The sequence below is a fragment of the Phocoena phocoena genome, chromosome 10, assembly GCF_963924675.1.
Source record: "Phocoena phocoena chromosome 10, mPhoPho1.1, whole genome shotgun sequence".
NCBI lineage: Eukaryota > Metazoa > Chordata > Mammalia > Artiodactyla > Phocoenidae > Phocoena > Phocoena phocoena.
The window spans coordinates 38581946-38600487 of NC_089228.1; the positions used below are offsets into that span (position 1 = coordinate 38581946).

The 18542-nt window shown below is 51.0% G+C and overlaps 1 protein-coding gene across 1 annotated transcript in view; it reads right to left on the reverse strand.

Moving 5' to 3' along the window:
- BSN (bassoon presynaptic cytomatrix protein) overlaps positions 1-18542 on the reverse strand; it is an 84509-nt gene that overhangs the window by 34865 nt on the left and 31102 nt on the right. The window contains exon 2 of the mRNA XM_065885798.1: positions 747-1155. Coding sequence (XP_065741870.1) covers positions 747-1155 — 409 coding nt within the window. The remainder of the gene's footprint in view (positions 1-746; positions 1156-18542) is intronic.

The following is an 18542-nucleotide window of genomic DNA, read 5'->3' on the forward strand; positions in this document are numbered from 1 at the left end:
GCATCCCACAGCAACTCAAAGCATGCCAACACAGCAAGGGTGGGGCTGGGAACCCAGGGTCCTCTGGGGGAGAACGCAGGCCAATCTCATGGAAATGGCCTTGCAGTGGCCTCTTGATGAGTGTAGGACACTGCCTCCATGTGGATGCTTGGCCCCCAGTCTGGGTCTCTACTTTACCCCAAGGTTGTTTCTTGGGATGGGTAGCTGCTCCACCCCATCAGGCCCCAGCTTACTGGAACGGAAGCCCAGGGGAGGCGGTTCCTGAAGCCCAGGTGGGAGGCAGTTTCCTGTCTCCCTTAACACCTTGCTCCCCTCACTGGCATCCCTCTCCAAGACCCACTGTCAGGGAGAGAGGCTGGCCAACGGCCAGGGAGACTTGCCTCCCTTTGGGCCCTGCAGCTGCTCATGGCCCTCTCCAAATGAGCATCCACTGGGAAAAGTTGTCCGTAAGACTGTCGTTGACCCTCCCTAAGGCCATTTTTCCAGGTCAAACTTGGACCAGGTAAGAAAGCGTCTTCTACTCAGGACTGAGCCCAAGCTTTCAGAAGGTGCAGGAATCCCTCAGGACATCTGGGGCCAAGACTTTTTCTCTGCTACCACATCTGGGAGCCAGAATACAAGCCCTGGGAAGACACAGAAGCTGATGGCCAAGGGAAATGACCAGGAAAAGAGAGCTGGTGAAAAGGGGAACCGGGGAGGCCTGGGAAGGCAGGTGGGATGGAGGAAGCCGGCGCAGAGCTGATTACCTGGGTGAGATGAGGGTTGGGGTTGAACCCACACTGGTTGCAGACCTTGTTGTGACACTGGGTGCAGGTGTTGAAGTTTGGCTGGCTGGGGGTTGACGTGAGATCCGAGGTCTTACATATGGGACACAGCGTGCTGCTGGGAAGGGGGGCGATCTGGGGGACGGAGTAGGGTGATGTGGGGGTGCTGCCTCTGTCCGGTGACACAGAGGGGGACCGCCCTGATCTCTGCGTCCTGCTGTCTACCTGCAGCGTCCTGCGGGGGCCATCAGCCTCCTGGCCAGCTGGGCCCTGTGCCCTTGTCTCCTGGGGGCTCTCACGGCTGGGAGCAGGAGAAGAAGGCTGCTTTGGGGTTGGGGAAGCTGCTCTCTGGCTACCCAGGGGCTCCTTGGGGTCCAGTCTCCTGGAAACGCTGAAATGACATTGAAAATGACGATGTTAGAGATATACCTTAGAGAAGTCCCCTGCAGAGGTCTCCACCAACCTAGGTGACTCTGCCAAGCCCCGTTGCCACCCTCCTCTGCTGCCCAGTGGCATATCACAGCCCCCACTGGCCGAGTGCTGACTGACAAGTGTCCCCTGACCTGAACCGTCAGCACCAGGCCATGTGATCGGCTCATGAGTGTCCCCTCTTACATCCCACTAAAGTGCAGAGTCTGATTCAGTAGGTCTGGGGTGGAGTTTGCACTTTTAAGAATCTCTAAGGTACTCCAATAAAGCTGTTAAAAAAAAAAAAAGAATCTCTAAGGTGATGCCTTTACTATAGTCTGCAGACTACACTTTGAAAACCAAGGCTCTAAACCTATATATCAGTAACACCTAGGCTGATTTTAAAATTTCTGACTCTCAGACTGCACCCCAGACAAATTACATCAAAATCTGTGGGGACAGGACCCTGGCATTACTATTTTTTTCCTCCCTAAGTGATTTCAACATGCAGCTAGTTTAGAGCTACTTCCCTGGCAGGTCTGTTACATCCTGGCTTGTCCACTTCAGAGGCCGACCCCGGGCAGTTGCAGGTGAGGGTGGGAAGGCACTCCAATGCCCAGTTAATTCCATCTCCATTAACTGGCAAACCATCAGGCTAAACTCAATGCCCTATATTCCTTCTCATTTGACCCAATTTCAGTTCATTTCTGCCAGTTTTCCAATTTGAAAAAAGTCGAGCACAAAAAGCCAAAAGCAATGCTTCATATTGCTTCCCTGAAATTCGATACTTGCTTCAGTCTGTATTCATTTGGGTGGATACTGGCACCCAGGCGACAGGGCAGCCTGGCTGAGAGCCACTGCAGAGGCCCGGCCACAGCCGCCTGTGGAGCATCCTGGCCTGGCCCCTTCAGCCCCAGTGTTCCTGGTCCTTGTAGGGTCTGACTAATAGGAGGGGATTCTAAGTTTGCTGCCTTTATATGAAGACCATCTGCTTGCCAAAAAAATTCAGGAGCCAACTGAAGGATGCCTTAGGACAAGCTATTTCAGAGGGGAGACGAGGAGCTTCCCTGGCGAGGCCCACTTCAAGACACTCTGCAGTCCTTCTTCCCTTCTGAGGAACTGCTGGGGAAGAGACACACCCTTGGTCTAATAAAGACTCTTCCAGGAAAAAGAAACACTGTTGAATGTCCATCAACCAACAACAGAATACACCCATCCATCCAGTCTCACAGACCTGCCACTTTCTTCTTCAGTGGGATAACCAGAGTCTGAGTCTAGCCCCTCTGAGCCACCTTTGCCACCAGCTGTGAGGCCCAGTGTGGTGGTGGCTGCAGCCATCTCTGGCCCACACCTGGAACCTGGGCTCTAGGGCCTTTCAGTAGACTAATTTCTAGGTATTGTAAAGAAATAATCCCACTTGGCTAAATTCATAATTTCATTTTTTACTTAAATTATTTGGGGCTAGAATTTAAAAGCAGCCCTTGAAAGCCAATCAGAAACGGGCTTCCCTGGTGGTCCAGTGGTTAAGACTCCACGCTCCCAATGCAGGGGGCCTGGATTCGATCCCTGGTCAGGGAACTAGATTCCGCATGTAGCAACAAAGATCCTGTGTGCCGCAACTAAGACATGGCACAGCCAAATAAATTAAAAAAAATTTTTTTTAAAAAGCTAATCAGAAGCTACGAAGAGCCCTTTATAATATGTGAAGAGACTGTAGCCCCTTCTCAGGCTGTGCAAGGTCAGTGGTTTCTCCTGAGAAACTTAGCAATTTCTACTGTGTTTGTTTTGCATGAGGTGTGACAGGCAATCTTCCGTGTACACAGTGACTTTTTAAATTCAGTGTTGCCTCACAATGTAGTCTTTCTGGGGACATTTTATGTGACACTTAGGGATCCAAATTCAAGTTAACTTTCAACTCAGCTGTGGTGACAGTGAATAAACAAACAATGCCCATTGCACCCAGCAAAGTCTGCACTTGGAAGGGCAACGCTCCCTGCACAGAGGCCTGATGTGTGTTCACACATCATACGGTGACTGTAGTTGACACCTGGCAATCACAATACACGCCCATGAGCCCTTCACTCTCCTGTCTCCTGGATGATTCCTCACACCTCTCCTTGATCTGCAAGCCGCCAGCATGTCCCTCCCTCTCCTTGCTGTCACTGACGACTTGCTCACCATCTCGCAGGGAAAGCGGGAGCCACTGGAGGGGAATTTGTACATTTAAGGCCTCTCGGCGTCTGTCCCACTGTGTTTGCCTGTCTGTCTCCTATTCCCAAGGCCCACTTCTCACCTTCACAAATTCTCCCCTCTCCTTCATCGTCCATGTTTACCTCTCTATTTGGATGATTTCAATGGCCATACAAACATGTGTCTCCCATCTTGAAAAAGAAAAAAGAACTTTGGCCCACTTTCCCCCTCAGCTACTGCCTCATTTCTCTGCTGCTCTTTACAACAACACTGCTTGAAAGAGTGGTCTCCACTCACGGCCTCCAGCTCCTCTCCTCCCTTCCTCTCAACCAATACAGCCTGGCTGTTGCCCATCCTTCCACAGAAATCACTCAGGTGACAGTCACCGGTGGCCTCCACATCATCAAATCTGACAGTCGCTTCTCAGTTCCTCCTCCCACCTGATCATCCCCAGACCAGCAGCGGAACTTGAAAGCGCTGAGCATTCCATCCTTCCTGAAATAAGCTCTCCACTGGCCTCCCGGAACACCACCCTCCCCTGGGCGACCTCCTCCCTCCTGGCCGTACCTTTCTAAGCTCTTCTGCAGGTTCTTCCTCGTGCCCCAAACCAGGGACCCCACTTCCTACACTGCAGGGACTTAGCTTTTGTCCACACAAGCATTTCACAAATGTACACAAACCCCTGAGGCTCAAGACACACCCAGACTCAAGGCTTTAACTCTCACTCCCCACTGATAACTACAAATGTGTGTCTGGCCCAGACCCCTCCCCTGAGCTCCTCCCTTGGCTCACTGCCAACTCTACATCTTCACTGAGATGTCTTACAGGCACCTCAAATTTGCTGTGTCCAAGCTGAGCCCCTGATCTTCCCACAAATGTGCCCCTCCTCATCTTCCCCTTGGAGTCTCTGACTCCCTTCTCTCAGCCCATGTCAATCATCAGTAAATCTTGTGAGCTTCAGCGTCTGGCCACTTCCTCTGCCTCCTCGCTCCACCCGTCAATCACTGTGCCCTCTTTTTTTTTTTTTTTGCACAAGCTGGGTTGCTCCCACTTGCCCCTCTATGTGGTAGTCTTCACCATGCGGCAGCTGGGATAATCCTTTACATACATAAATCAAACTACTTGTCTGCTTAAACCTTCCTTTCCCTCCCACAGGAAAAGCCAAAGGCTTTACAATGGCCTGTGAGGCCCCATGAGATTTGAGCCCTTTCCCTCCAGCCTCATCTCCTACTATCTCTCTCTCCCTGTGTCCACTTCCCTTACGCCAGGCCCACTCCTGCCTCTGGGCATTTACATCTGCTGGCACTTGCGCTCTCTCAAGTCTTTGCTCTGGTGGCATCGTTTTGGAGACACTTCCTGGATCACCCTATTTAAAATGCAGCTTCCATCCCTCCTGCCTCTTTGTTCTCCATGGCACTGAGCACCTTCCGACTCATCATATACTATGTATGTTGCTTCTGTGCACCCTCTGTGGTCCCTGCATTAGCCTGCCAGCGCTATGCGGGCAGGGCCTCTGTGCTTTCTCCACAGCTGCACCCCGGAGCCTAGCACAGTGCCCGGCACGTGCTGGATGCTCGAGATGTTTCCTGGATGGATGGACTGCAGTCACATCACGACTCAGAACATTAAAATGTGGCCCCAAAATGTGTTCAAGCTTAGAAGACATGGCATGTGACAGGTATGCACTCAGCCCTCCGCTGGATCTGACCTCACGCAGGACAGAATGACAGGAACAACACCCGGAGTCCTCTCTGGCCAGGGGCTGCACCCCCAATCCCACCACATAGAACACTCAGCTTGACCACGGCGATGGTGATACTAATCGGGCCCTCATCATGAGCACCACATGTGCCAAGCACCTGTCACATATTAACTCCTTTAAGCCTCATAGCAAATCCATGCGGTAGGATCCAATTTGCCTATTTTATAGACAAGGAAACTGCCACACATAGAAGTTATGGAACTTGCAAAGCTATTATGACCTGTAAGTGGTGGCACTGGGATTCCAATATCAAGGCCACCAGTCCATGTCCCTAACCATGTCTCACACCACCTCTGGGGGAGCACGGTGAGGCTATGGAGGGGTGGGAAGCACTGCAATTTGGATTCTTTGGATTCTTTTTTCTTTCTTCTGAAGAGCTGTTTAAGTGGAAACTCCCTCAGAAGCGGCCTGACATTTTGCTTCTCACATGTAGCACCATGCTGGGCACTGAGTGGACACTCAATAAGTGTAGAGGCAAAGTAAACAGGAAGTCATATGGCAGTGCAGTGAGCTCACGGAGCAGGGCTGAGCTAGGGCAGTGATGTTACTTTGTTATGACCACTTCCCCTGGAGTTTGGCCAGCAACGCTGAGAGACACATAGAGAAAACCACATTCATTCACTCATTCATTTGAGCATTCAGTCATTAGCAAAGATTCACTGACCCCTGGAATGATAGTTCCAGGCCCTGTGATAGGTACTGATGGTAAGAATGGATTACGTCTCTTATAAAGGAAGGTGGGCCCACAGGTGTTCGTTGTATTGCTATCCTTTACATCTTACACATATTTTATCAGTGTTCTTATATCCTCTATAAATACCTATTCAATATTTAACTAAAGTACATTTTTTAAAAAAGTGAATCAGACAGGGATCCAGTCTTCTGGGAGCCTCCAGTCCAGAGAGGAGACAGATGTGCAAACAAATCACTGTAAGACACCTCCACACAGTCCAGGGAAGGCAGAAGTCTGACAAGGCTTTGAGGACTAGGAGACATCTAAACCAGGTCTTAATGGATGGGCTGTTCTCCCCAAGGTAAAGGGCAATTGAAGCAGAGGGGAAAGCACCTGCAACGGCCCAGAGGCCTGACAAGGTGTAAGTCAGTGCTATTCTCAGCACCTAGAACAGCTCCTGGCAACAGTGTGCACCCAACTACCAGAACTACCTGGGAAGCTCAGAGCTAAAATAGGAAGGGCCAGGGGAGCAGGGCCTCCGAGCTTTTCAAACAAGGGAGTGCTCCAGCTCTGTGTCAGGGAGATGGTGGAGGTAGGGAGACAGTGAGAATAAGGCAACAGCCCAAAAGATAGTCCAGGGACCAAGAGGGAGGGAAGGCTCAGCAGGGGTATTCTGACCTGGGGTCTAGGGAGGAGTGGTTCTTTTGATTGAGACGGAGGATCCAGGGAGAGAAGCCAATTGGTGGGTGGAGGCTGGGGAGTGAAATGGCAAAATCACTAGGTTGAGTTTGGTTTTGCTGAGTTGGTGGTCTTCGGGGGGCATCCAAGGAACATCAGGAAATGGGTTGGAGCTTGGGGTCAATTCAGACAAGTCTAGATATTTTTATCTGAGAGAGTTAAGGGTTCAGTTCACAGGCGAGCCTCAGGGGATAAAGATCACATGGAGAGCAGTGGTCCAGAAAAGATTTGTGGGGAGCATCAACTTTAATGGGAGCAGAAGGGGTATCAGAAACAGAGAGGTCAGAGAAAGGAGAACAACAAGAACACAACCCCCAGGGTCAGAGAAGTTCCCATAAGGAGGAGCATTCAACAACATGCTCCTGAGTCTACGTCCCTGAGGGCTGAGAAGCCTCAGAAGCTCTGAAGGAAAAGGCCACACCCACGAGGGCCATGAGCCCTCTCCCACTCAGTCCCCTATCCTCAGGACAGGCCAGTTCTCTATACTTCTGACCACAAGGGCCCATCCATGGCCAGAGATCCAGATTTGTCTGTGACACTCTACTGGACACGAGTCCCAAGGGGGCCAGGGTTGGAGTAGCTTAGGGCCTCCTGGGGAGGGCAGAGGAATGCCCTCCCCAGGAGGCCTTCCTTAACAAAGGTCTCCACTGGGCACAGAAGGGAGGGAGGGAGGGAGGTGTCCACAATCGGGACCCAGCCCAGCCCCAGGGAAGACCTGGCTTCATGGATATGGCTCATCAGTAGTGAGAGCCCTGGAGGCCAGTGCTCCTCTCAGCAGCCTCCAGGAGTCCTGCTCCTTGAGGAGGGCTGGGATGAGGACAGGTGAGCAGGAGGGGAGAGGGACACTGCCATAAAGTGGAAAAGACACAGGAGGACAGGCAGGTGAAGAAGGAGGGAGAGGGCAGAGCTATGAAGGAGTGGCTGGAAGACAAGCAGCAGAAGACTAAAAATGCCTTATCCAGGATAGATATTTTAAAAAGATGGCCAAGAAAGGTAGAGGGTGTAAAAATTGCTGTATTTCTACCAGGTTTCCTCCCTTTCAGCATTTAAGGCTACTGACTAATCAGAAACAAGTCTTAAAGCTAGCTAGCAGGGCAGGAAGGAGCTCCCACCACAAGACCAATCCCGTCGGCCTCCCCACCAGCTCTCCTCAGTACCCCTGTGGCCTTCTGTCCCATACCATGACCACTGCCGGGAGGAATAATCCAGTCAAAAGCTGGACTCCCCTCTGTCAGAAACTCCCAAGAGAGGCATGAGGCCGACAAGCTCCAGTGACCAAAGATGCTCAGACACCAGGTTTGTTCATAAGGGCAGGGCCACCAGGGAGAGCCGTGGCTGCCTTAGTCCACGTGGGAAGGAGCCTGGAGGCCCTCTGGCGGCTGCAGTCAGGGAGGGCCTGCTCAGGCTGGGCAGACTGGCAGGAAAAGCAGGAAGAGACCGTGTGAGCTCCCAAGGGAAAACTAGGCCGGGGTCCACATGGCAGCATTCTAGAGCATGCCCCCCGCCACCTCCAGTTGAATATTTGAAAGAGAAATATTTCACACAAATAAATGGCTGCCTTTGCTCACCAGGAGGGGAGTGAATTTAAAGAAACTTTTTCTAAGAGCAGCCGGAAGAGTTCCCACAGCTTCAAACAAGGTTTTGATAAATTCTTGGCTGACCTTTCTATAACAGGCAATTATGGCCAGGAAGATGCTATGGGAGGATTTCTCCTTTAAGGTCCAGGCCAGGAAGGACCTCTAGGCCAGCCCAGCAGCCCCCATGTATCCAGGCAGAGAAGCAGGGGCTGCAGAACGGTGGGCACCAGGATCTAGGTCCTGGGTCCTGGAGCAACTCTCTCAGGAATGGATGGGAGAATTCAGAAAGTTTGAGTTTTAAAAAAATGCCAGTTTTCACACAAGAAAATATTTCTTGACCTGCCTAGCTTTCAGGCCAGTGGCCTCCTGCCTTTTTGATCATGGGTCCCTGGTAGGGATAAGAGTTGCTGCCATCAGACACAGCCCCAGGGAAGCTGGAAGCATAAGGGGAGACACCAGCAGGAGGCTGAGAGCAAGATGGGACCCAGGCCGTAACTGTAAGGAAAGCAAGTCCTGGCTACCTCATTCCCCAGCCTTGAGGCCTATCTGGGTCCACTAGGTTGAGAGCATTTCTCAGGACAATCTGATTTGGCCTTGGTTCCCTTTAGGTCCAGTCAGTCTCCAGAATCCAGAACAAGGATGGGAAATAAAGGTAACTTTCCTCCAACCCCATTAATTGGTAGAGACTGCCTGGAGGGCTGGGTTTGAGAAAGATCAGTGGGAAAGATTGTTGCCACCAATTAGAAAGGTCTGTCATGAACCCAGGAGTAGGGCACATAAGCACAAAGGCCATGAACTTGTCATCCATGATGCAGAACCAAACCAGACCCTCAGACCTGCCTCAAGTGATACCCAGCTTCCAGGAGTGTCTCATTCAGAACTGGGCCAGACCCACCTCGGGTCAAATTCATCCCCCGAAAGAGACCAGAGGATGCATGTAGTGTTTACTTCTGACCTTTCCCTTGGTCCCATTTTCACCTCCAATCTGTGGTCTTCCCAGAGTCACAAGAGCTGTGTGTGGGCATCAGTCAGCTGAACCATCAAATGCCATAAGCTTGGTGTAACTCTGAAAGCTGAATGTCTCTTGCACTGTGGTGCTTGTGTGAACCATGGCTCACCTGAGGACAAGCGAGTGGTAGATGCCATCCCCCTTAGGACTCTGTTGAGGGGTTACTAGTCCTCTAGTCATAGCTTGCCCATTCATGTCTTATGGAGTGTATCTCTAGAATTTTTTATTCATTCATTCATGCTAAAAGAGCTCATAGGAACCACGTTCCCTAGTTCTTGAAAGTCCGAACATACCTTTGTGGTCATTAAATCTGAACAACAGCTTGGCTGGATGTAAAATTCTCAGTTGACAGTTCCTTTCCCTGAGGACTTTGCAGGTACAGCCCCTGTGTTTTCTAACTATGACTGTGGAGAGCTCTGGGCCAGCCCAATTAATTCCCCTTATAGGTATACTAACATTTTCCTCTAGGTGCTCTAGAACTCTTTTTCCTTTTCTCTTTGAAGTTTAGTAACTTAATATTCCATATCTATTTTTCCTGAAATTCAGTATGTTCTTTCAAACTAAAGATTTATGTGTTCCTTTACTGCAGGGGGGAAACGTTTTCTATTAATTATACCTTTGAATATTTCTCTGTTCCATTTGTTTTGCTCTCCTCTCCAGAGATACCAATTACACCTACTTTAACTTTCCTTTGTCTTTCCATTGTTCAGGCTGCTGGCAGCCCATGGTTCCCCCCCACTCCCCCACCCCGAATCTGCTCAACTCCTTGAGCAACTCCACCTCCCTAGTAACTTCTTGGCATCACACAGGGTTCAGGGACACTCCTAAACGTCCCCACATATGGTGGCTTTGCTAACCAGTCCAAGAAGGTGGTTCTTGGGTTTGGCCCTCTGGACTCTGACCTCCCTGCCCTAGCTCCACAGAGGCAAATTTCCCTTTCTGTAGCCCTCCCTCATCAGAACTAATTTTCCCTGTGTTTGGAAACCATTCTTTGTTCATTGCATTCTTACATATAGGTGTTCCTTTGTTTTGTTGAAGAGAGTTTTCTGTTTCTTTCTTTTTTTTTTTTTTTTTTTTTTTTTTTTGCGTTAGGTGGGCCTCTCTCATTGTGGAGCACAGGCTCCGGACGTGCAGGCTCAGCGGCCATGGCTCACAGGCCTAGCCGCTCTGCAGCATGTGGGATCCTCCCGGACAGGGGCACGAACCCATGTCCCCTGCATCGGCAGGCGGACTCTCAACCACTGCGCCACCAGGGAAGCCCATTTTCTGTTTCTTATTCTTCTTGCAGTTTTTGGTTAGTTCAGTAAGGAGACTGAGCAAAGAGATGCTTTTAATTTATCGTATTTAACCAGAAAGACATTTTACAACACAAAACAAATGCCATTTTCTGGCTTTTCACCTGTGCAAGTTCTAAGTTTTCTAAAGCATGGTCCCTTTATAAATCTGATTTAAAACTTTAGATCTTATCCTTAAGAAGAAGAAAAGTACACATTCATAAACATTTTTGTTTGCTCTCAGAAGGCACTGGACCTCCTAAAGCCCATGGAGTCCAAACTCCTCAATGGCTGGTCTGGGCCTACTACACCAGCCTGTCTCTCAAGCATCACCCACACGTCCCCTAACACAAGCCCTGCCTGAGGCCTGGGAGCTCCCCAACAGGCCAGGGGCTTTCCTGCATCCACGCCCACAGGCTCTCCAGAGGGCTGGCTGAACACTTCCACAGCACCATTCCAACCTGACTTCTGGTGTGGAGCCTCCTGGGGTCTCCCTCCCTATGCGTCCCCCTCTGGCCTGGTCCCAGTGCTGCCCCTGCAAGGCACTATCTGTTTACAGTGTCCCTTAGGTCAGACTGAGCACCCTATAAGGGCAGGGATTCCCAGAATCTAATGTGGGTGCAATCCCTGTTTGCCAGTCAAAGGAAGCAGAAGTTCACACAGGTTGTTTATAAACAACTGACGAAAGATAATTTGTAATTAGGCAAGATTTATAGGAAATGACTCTGGTAGGGCTTGAAAGCAACTTCTTATTTTAGGTGAATTAAACAGTCATATTTATATCAATCATCTTTTACAAAGGTCTGGTTCAGCCAATTACCACAAATTCCAAGGGGAAAGGATCCAAAGACTGGGTTTTACTACAGTGCATAGAGGAGCTGGCTTCTTTAGCTAGAACTTAGTAGGAGGGGAACATTACTGCTTTTAGTGCCCTAATGCCTTTTTCCCACTTATTCACCAGACTTGGGTAAAGCTCATCAGTAGGAGATTCTTGAGGGAGACAGGAGAGGTGAGGGCCCACGCTGGGAGCCAAGAGGGCCAAAGGAAGGAAGAGGAGGCAGGCAGGTGGCAAGACCAGAGTCACCGCCCAGAGATGAGACCCAGGTCAGCAGCTCCTCAAAGGCTCTCCCCGTCACCTCCTAGGCTTTCCAGGTGGTCTGACCTGGGACACCAGAGGAAACAAGGCCCCAACCTTAGGGACTCTTCTTCCCTTTGGGCACCATAAGGACTGAACCCAGGATGCTGACATTCATCTGGGCAAATCCCAACACATCCCTGTACTAAGACCTACAGCATATACAGCATTTGAATTTTAAGGCACCCCCTGGCCTTTTCCAGCCTGTGGTGACCAGGGTACCCTTCAATGGCACCTCCAGGCCCGCCACATACCCCCATGAACTCCCCTCCCAGGCTCAGCTTTCTGAGGGCACACATGGTGGACAGGCAAATTCTTAGCCCCCTCTCTACAGCCTTCTCAAGATCTTTGGCCCCAGGCCGGCCCTTGATTCTCATTTACCAACCCTGTCTTCAGGGAGTGCCATGGTTCCCAGGTGTGGCCCAGGAATTCAGCCCAAGCCACCGAGGTTCCTACCCCCACCCAGCCCCAGGCTTGCAGACATCTGCATGGGGACCCCACACAGGGACAACTTTGAGCTGTGAAGCGTCCCAGTTTTCTGGCTCAGGGAGAGGACTCTTAAAGCTAGGAAGCTCTAATCAGGAGTCAGGAGTCATTACATAAAGCTGAGCCAGCTTTTCCCCTGCTTCTCACTCCAGCAAATTCTACTACTACAGCCTTTTACCAAGGGGAAAGCACTATGCTTGTCAGCTCTCTTCCAAATTCTGCTGAAACCAGGAGATAAGAGAAAACTGCAAGTCTTTGTGACAATGGAGGCAGCAGGCCCCAGTCTCTCCACTCCAACCCCAACACGGCAGAAGCCAGGACTCTGGCTCAGAAAGCTTGACAAGCTTCTGCCCTGTCTTCAGACCCAGTGCAGTGGATTCAGCCGTCAGCCTGTCCTCAGGGACTGCCGGGACACACCCTTAGCCACAAAGATGCTCCATGCCCGCCCCGATCCAAGCACTGAAAGGAAGATGGGGGCCAACAATGCAGTTAGTAAGATAAGCCAGTGCCTGCATCATTAATATGTGAACTGGCTGAACACCTGCTGTGCGCAGGGTACTGGGCTGGACCTGAAAAAACCTCAAGTGTATGAGGCTTCCCAGAGCTTGCCCTTCTAGACTTGCAGGGAAACCCCACCTAGCCTGAGGACCCCTTAACTCCCTTCTCATGGAAAGCAAGGGGGATCCAAAAACTATGTCTATTGTGTATTTGGGGGGAGAAAGAAACACCAAAGTAACGTCTGCCCACTCCATGTTAAAAACCTCTCTGTCCAGATATCAGCCCTGCTCTTTTTTTTAATTTAAAATTTTTTAAACTTTTTAACTAGTAAGAGCTTGCTTGCTTTTTATGTTTCTATACAATAAGGAAAAACTTATCTGTGACCCAAAAATGGTAAAAGAAAATTGTGACCGAGGATCATCCATGGTCCTTGGTTTCAGCTGAGTGAAAAAATAGAAGGGGTTCCATCCCTACTTATCTCCCAAAGTCACCCTGTCGGCGCTTGCCCTTCTGTCACTTGCTCCCACAGCCCAGGGCACAGTGCTGGTTCTTGCGCAGGGCTATTCCAACCGCTAAAGAATGCTGCCTTTGGACAAAGGGCCTGCAGCACCGGAAATAACAGGTAATGAAATGAGGAGGAAAGCCTCTGAACAAAACCTCTGCCTTGCAATTTCAAATTTATTACAATCAAGAGAACTCAAAGCAAGTGTTCTCATACACAAAACTTTACCATACACAAAATAATTAGAACTTAAATGTGCAGGCATGTTTGTGTGGTGGGGAGGGGTGGCGGATTCGGGGACTCCCAGAAGGAGAAACGGATGTGGGCTGGTACAGGTAGAGAAAACTCTGGAGGAAGATGCGGGGAAGGGGACAGGCTTCCAGAGAGCAGTGGGGGCAGTCTGCCTTTCCTCCACACTGGGTCACCACTTGGTCCTCAGAGCCTGGCACAGGGCCTGGCATACAGGGGGACTCAGTAGTTGTGGACTGAATGGCCGATGGCCTGGGGTGAATGATTAGGGAATCAGCGGTCCTGTGTGGTGGTGACGGACACAACCAGGCTTGGAAGATAGTAAATGTGTTGCAACAATCCTGGGGCCACAAGACTTCTGAGGCTGATGAGAGACAGTCTGGGGGCAGAAAGGACTCTGAAGTCCAGGACAGAGATACCAGGGTAGGCCCTGTTCAGGAGTTTCACTCAGAAAGCCCATTTGGGGACTTCCCTGGTGGTCCCCAGTGTTAAGACTCCGTGTTTCCACTGCAGGGTGCACGGGTTCAATCCTAGGAACTAGGATGCCACTGCGGTGCAGCCAAAAAAAAAGAAAGCCCATGAGGCAGCTGCCACAATCGCACAAGCCACACTGCGCCAAGTGCTCACTCTTCCCACCTCTGAAACAGGTGCAAGGGAAATGCCACCAGCCCCACCCATGTTGTCACCCCACCCTGGATACACTCGGCCTCTGCCTTCAAAGCACTCTACAATGGGGTCCTCCCACCCGCAGTCTCCTCTTTCTGCACTGCCTTCAGGCAGGGAGTCCTGAGGCTCCTCAGCTGACCCTCACTCCTCCCAGCTTATGCTCTGCTCTCTTTCTAGAAGGCCCTTTCCTTAAACTCCAAGTCAACTTCAAAACCCAGCTCAAGCATCCTGCCCTCTCTGGGACCTTCCCCAGAGTCCCCAGTCCCCAGAAACCTGCTGTAGACCTTCCTGCAGACTCCCACAGCCTCACACAGGGCAGCTCCCTGAGGTGCCTGAGGGCAGCTCTTTGGCCTCTCTCCCTGCCCTACCTGCATGCAGCAGAGGACTAAACACCCAAGCCCAAATGGGGTCTGTGCTAAGGAAGTGTTGATCTAGTGAATGCAGTTCTTTACAGGGCTTGTGAAAAAAATCAGAATGACAAAAAACGACATCTCAAGATGGTAAATGAGACTCAAGATTCCAGCAGGAAAAACATGCCTTCTTCATTAAAGGAAACTGTAAAAGGAAAGCCACCCACCACCCTTCCAGCCTTCAACAGCACTGTGCCCACTGTTCCACCTTCCCTGTCAGCCTAAAATGTACATGGATGGAGGCTCTTTTTCCTTTTTTGCCAACTCCGCAGTCTTTCCTCTGTGGTTCTCTTGCCCTTCACTTCTGAGGGATCTAACTCAGAATGAGAAATCTAATATCTACCTGTGGCACTTTGGTTCCTGAGCCTCTCTCTCCCTTAGACTGTGAGGGCCATGAATGTGCTGTGGGTTCCTTTCTAGATCCCTCCTGTTGGATTTTCACCTACGAGTCCCTCAGGGAGCTTTGCCTGCCACTGGTAGAGATTTCCCAATAACATGAGAGGCTAGGGAGGCCTCCTGCAGCTCCCTCACCCCACCCCTCTTCACCTCATGTGCCTATTCCTTCCTCCTGCTTGAGGAGCTGACCCTCACACACCCCAGTGCCCAGACTGCCATGGGGTAGCTAACTCTCTTGCAAGGCCCCCTGGGCCTGGCCTAAGGCCAGAATCTTCCATCCAAGGAGGAAAAGTCCCTTTCAGGTGGGACCCTTGACCAGGAGAGGTCCTTCCTCGGGCTGACCACCAGGAGCTCCCTTCCCTACTCTCTTCCCCTTCCCAAGGCTCAGCATCTGACCAGCAGAGGCTCAGGGATGCCCATGTTCCTACCTGATACGTGTTCACATGTCCAGAGTGTTAAACTCAGCTACCTGTGCTTAAAATCCATTAAGACAGATGTACTCAAAAGGAAAATGTGAGTCTGAGGGTGGTGATTAAGACCCAAGAAAAAAGCCTGATGAGATGCTGTGTGACTGTGCATGCACATGTGTGAGTGTGGGGCACTAGTGTGCGCTCCTGTGTGTGCAGTGCACTGCACGCACACGTGTGTGAGCACATCAGCACATGTATGACCACACTTTTCATGGCGCATGGAGTTACAGCCCTGAGTAATGAGTAAGACCCTGTCCAGGAGGTCTGCTCCCAAGGGGAAGGGCAAATGCCCTGAGGGACTAGCCCAGCCCTGTGTCCCCGCCAAGAGTGCCCAGGCCAGCCTAAGCCAACAGAGCGACAAGGGTCACCCCAGTCTGAGGAAGAGCAATGCCAGGTGCACAGTAGGCACTGAGAAAAACATTAGCTCTTTCCTTCCTCCCTTCCTTCCTTCCCTGGCTTACAGCAAGGGGAGTGGGCAGGAAGCCTGGGATTCTGATGCCAAAATCTTCAGGGAAGTGGGAAGTAATGAGAGGTCCAGCCAGCAAGGCCGAGGGAGAGAAAGTGGTAGAACCATATGGCCTGTGGCTGACAAGAGAGGAAGGACCAGGGTCTAAGGGCCAGGCTCATGCAGCCCCAAAGGCCCCCTGGCCAGGAGGGACACGCAAGTGAGTGTGGGTCTGCAGAGCCCTGCCGAGGGGCTGAGGGGACTGCGGCAACCTCAGGCATAGCCAGGCTCTCACCTGGCAGAAGGTGGGGGCAATGTCTGAGAAGGTGCTGGGGACCCAGGATAGTTTGGGATGACATGGACAGAGCACGTGGTGAGTGCAGATCCAAATGCAAGCTGGGGAGACGAAAGGGGTTAAGGCTACGATGGCGGCCATGGCAGCACAAGTGTGAGGCTTCACCGAACATTAGACCCTTTTTATCAAGGGCCCCAGGGTACCTGGCACTGGGCTGCACTACAGATGTTGGTTACCTAGCAGTGAGCAAGGCAAACAAGGCCACTCGTCTCATGGAACTTGCCTTATGGTGCAGAGACAGGCAAAGACCAAGAAGACAAATGGATAAGCCTGACTCGTTCAGAACAATACAAATGAGGAAGGAGGGGGATGACCCTCAGAAGAGGGGACACCTGAACAAAGCCACGCAAACACCCTGGGGCATGGGAGCAGACCCTGCTTCTGGACTCCTTCCCGAGCCTCTGCACCTCATCTCAGTGCCTGTCTACATGTCTTTGCTCTACCTGTCCACCAGGCTGCTAAGACTCAAGGATCCCTGCATTATTCATAACAGCCAAAAGGTGAAAACAACCCAAAAGCCCATGGATGGGTAAATGAATACACAAAATGTGGTATATACATACAATGGAATGTTATTCAGACTTAAAAAGGAATGGAGGGACTTCCCTGGTGGCTCGGTGGTTAAGAATCCGCCTGCCAATGCAGGGGAAACAGGTTCGAGCCCTGGTCCAGGAAGATCCCACGTGCCGCGGAGCAACTAAGCCTGTGTGCCACAACTACTGAGCCTGTGCTCTAGAGCCTGTGAGCCACAACTACTATGCCCGCATGCCACAGCTACTGAAGCCCACGTGCCTAGAGCCCGTGTTCCGCAATAAGAGAAGCCACCGCAATGAGAAGCCCACACACCGCAAGGAAGAGTAGCCCCTGCTCACCACAACTAGAGAAAGCCCGCACGCAGCAGCAAAGATCCAACGCAGCCAAAAATAAATAAATAAATTTATAAAAGAAAAAAAAGAAGCCAGACACAAAAGGCTACATATTTTACGATTTCATTTGCATGAACTATCTAGAATAAGTAAATCAATAGAGAGGGAAAGCAGACTACTAGTTGCTAGAGGCTGGGGGAGGAAGAAATGGGGAGCAACTGCTTCATGGGTATGGGGTTTTCTTTTGGGGTGAAGAGAATGTTTTAGAACTAGATGGAGATGATGGTTACACACATAAATAAAATAGACACATGCACTTGGAAATTCATCTTGGGACGATTTGTGACAGCAAAGCTCGGGAAATAACCCCAAAGTCCTCAGTAGGAGTTGGCTGAATAACACTGTGGTCCAACAACATAATGGAATTCTCCACAGCTGTGAAAAGGGATGAGGAAGGTCTCTGAGGACTGCTGTAGGATGATCCTCAGGATCATTGTCAGGGGCAGAATTGTTAAGCCTAGGATATCTTATTGTGCTACAGTTAAGGAAGCTAGAGCAAACCAGAGAGGCCAGTGTAGGCCCAGTCAGAGGCTAGTGGTCCGAACACCAGCCACAGGGTGTTGCACAGACCCCTCACAGGGTCAAAGCAAACTGGTGCTTGTTGCTGGGAGGGAGAAGCTGCTTCATGGATGTACCAGGAAAGGGAAGCACCTAACCCAAAATGAAGGGGTTGTTGGGGTGGGGGCCTCTGCACTCGCTGGGAGCTGGCAAGGTCAGCTGAACACTTTTTTGGGCTGAGTCAGATCTTGAGTTTCAGCACAGAGTGACAGTATGGCTCACCAAAAACCTGCTAAAAGAATGGCCAACAGAAATCTATCTCCCTGGGCCTTCAGAGCTACTGGTATCACTGTAGCAAATGGCTTCTGGGTTGTCTCCAGCAGTGGAGCGGGGTCCACTCAGCACTCCTCACACAAGGCTCACTCCTGGAAAAGGATCTGGTCACTTGCTAATTCGGTAATCACGATGCATCCTGGCAGGCCTGTGTTGCCTAGGGTGCCAATCTAGACAGGTAACTCCTGGGACTTCACTGGTGGTCCAGTGGTGAGGAATCCGTTGTGCAATGCAGGGGACGCTGGTCCAATCCCTGGTCAGGGAACTAAGATCCCACATGCCGTGGGGCAATTAAGCCCGCGCGCCACAACTACAGAGCCCACATGCTCTGGAGCCCACGTACCACAACTAGAGAGCCCGTGCACCCGCAACTACTGAGCCCGCGCGCCACAACTAAAGAGAAGCCTGCACACCGCAATGAAGAGCCTGTGCACCGTGACAAAGAGCCCACACGCCGCAGCAAAACATCCCACGTGCCGCAACTAAGACCCAATCCAGCCAATAAATAAATAAATAAATAAACAAACAAACAGACAGGCAACTCCTGTGATACACCCTGTGCAGTTGGGAAGAAGGAATCAGGCTAAGCTGGTGGCATCTGCTTACAGGACCACACAGCCACTACAACTGGCCCCACAGGAGGAGGAATCCACTGAGGTTACACACAAGCCAGGCAGCACACCACCTACAGGCAGAGATGAGGCTGCGTCACAGAGGAAAGGGCACTTCCTGCGACAGCTCAGAACAAGGTCTCCAGGGCTAGGGCAGAAGAAGAGAG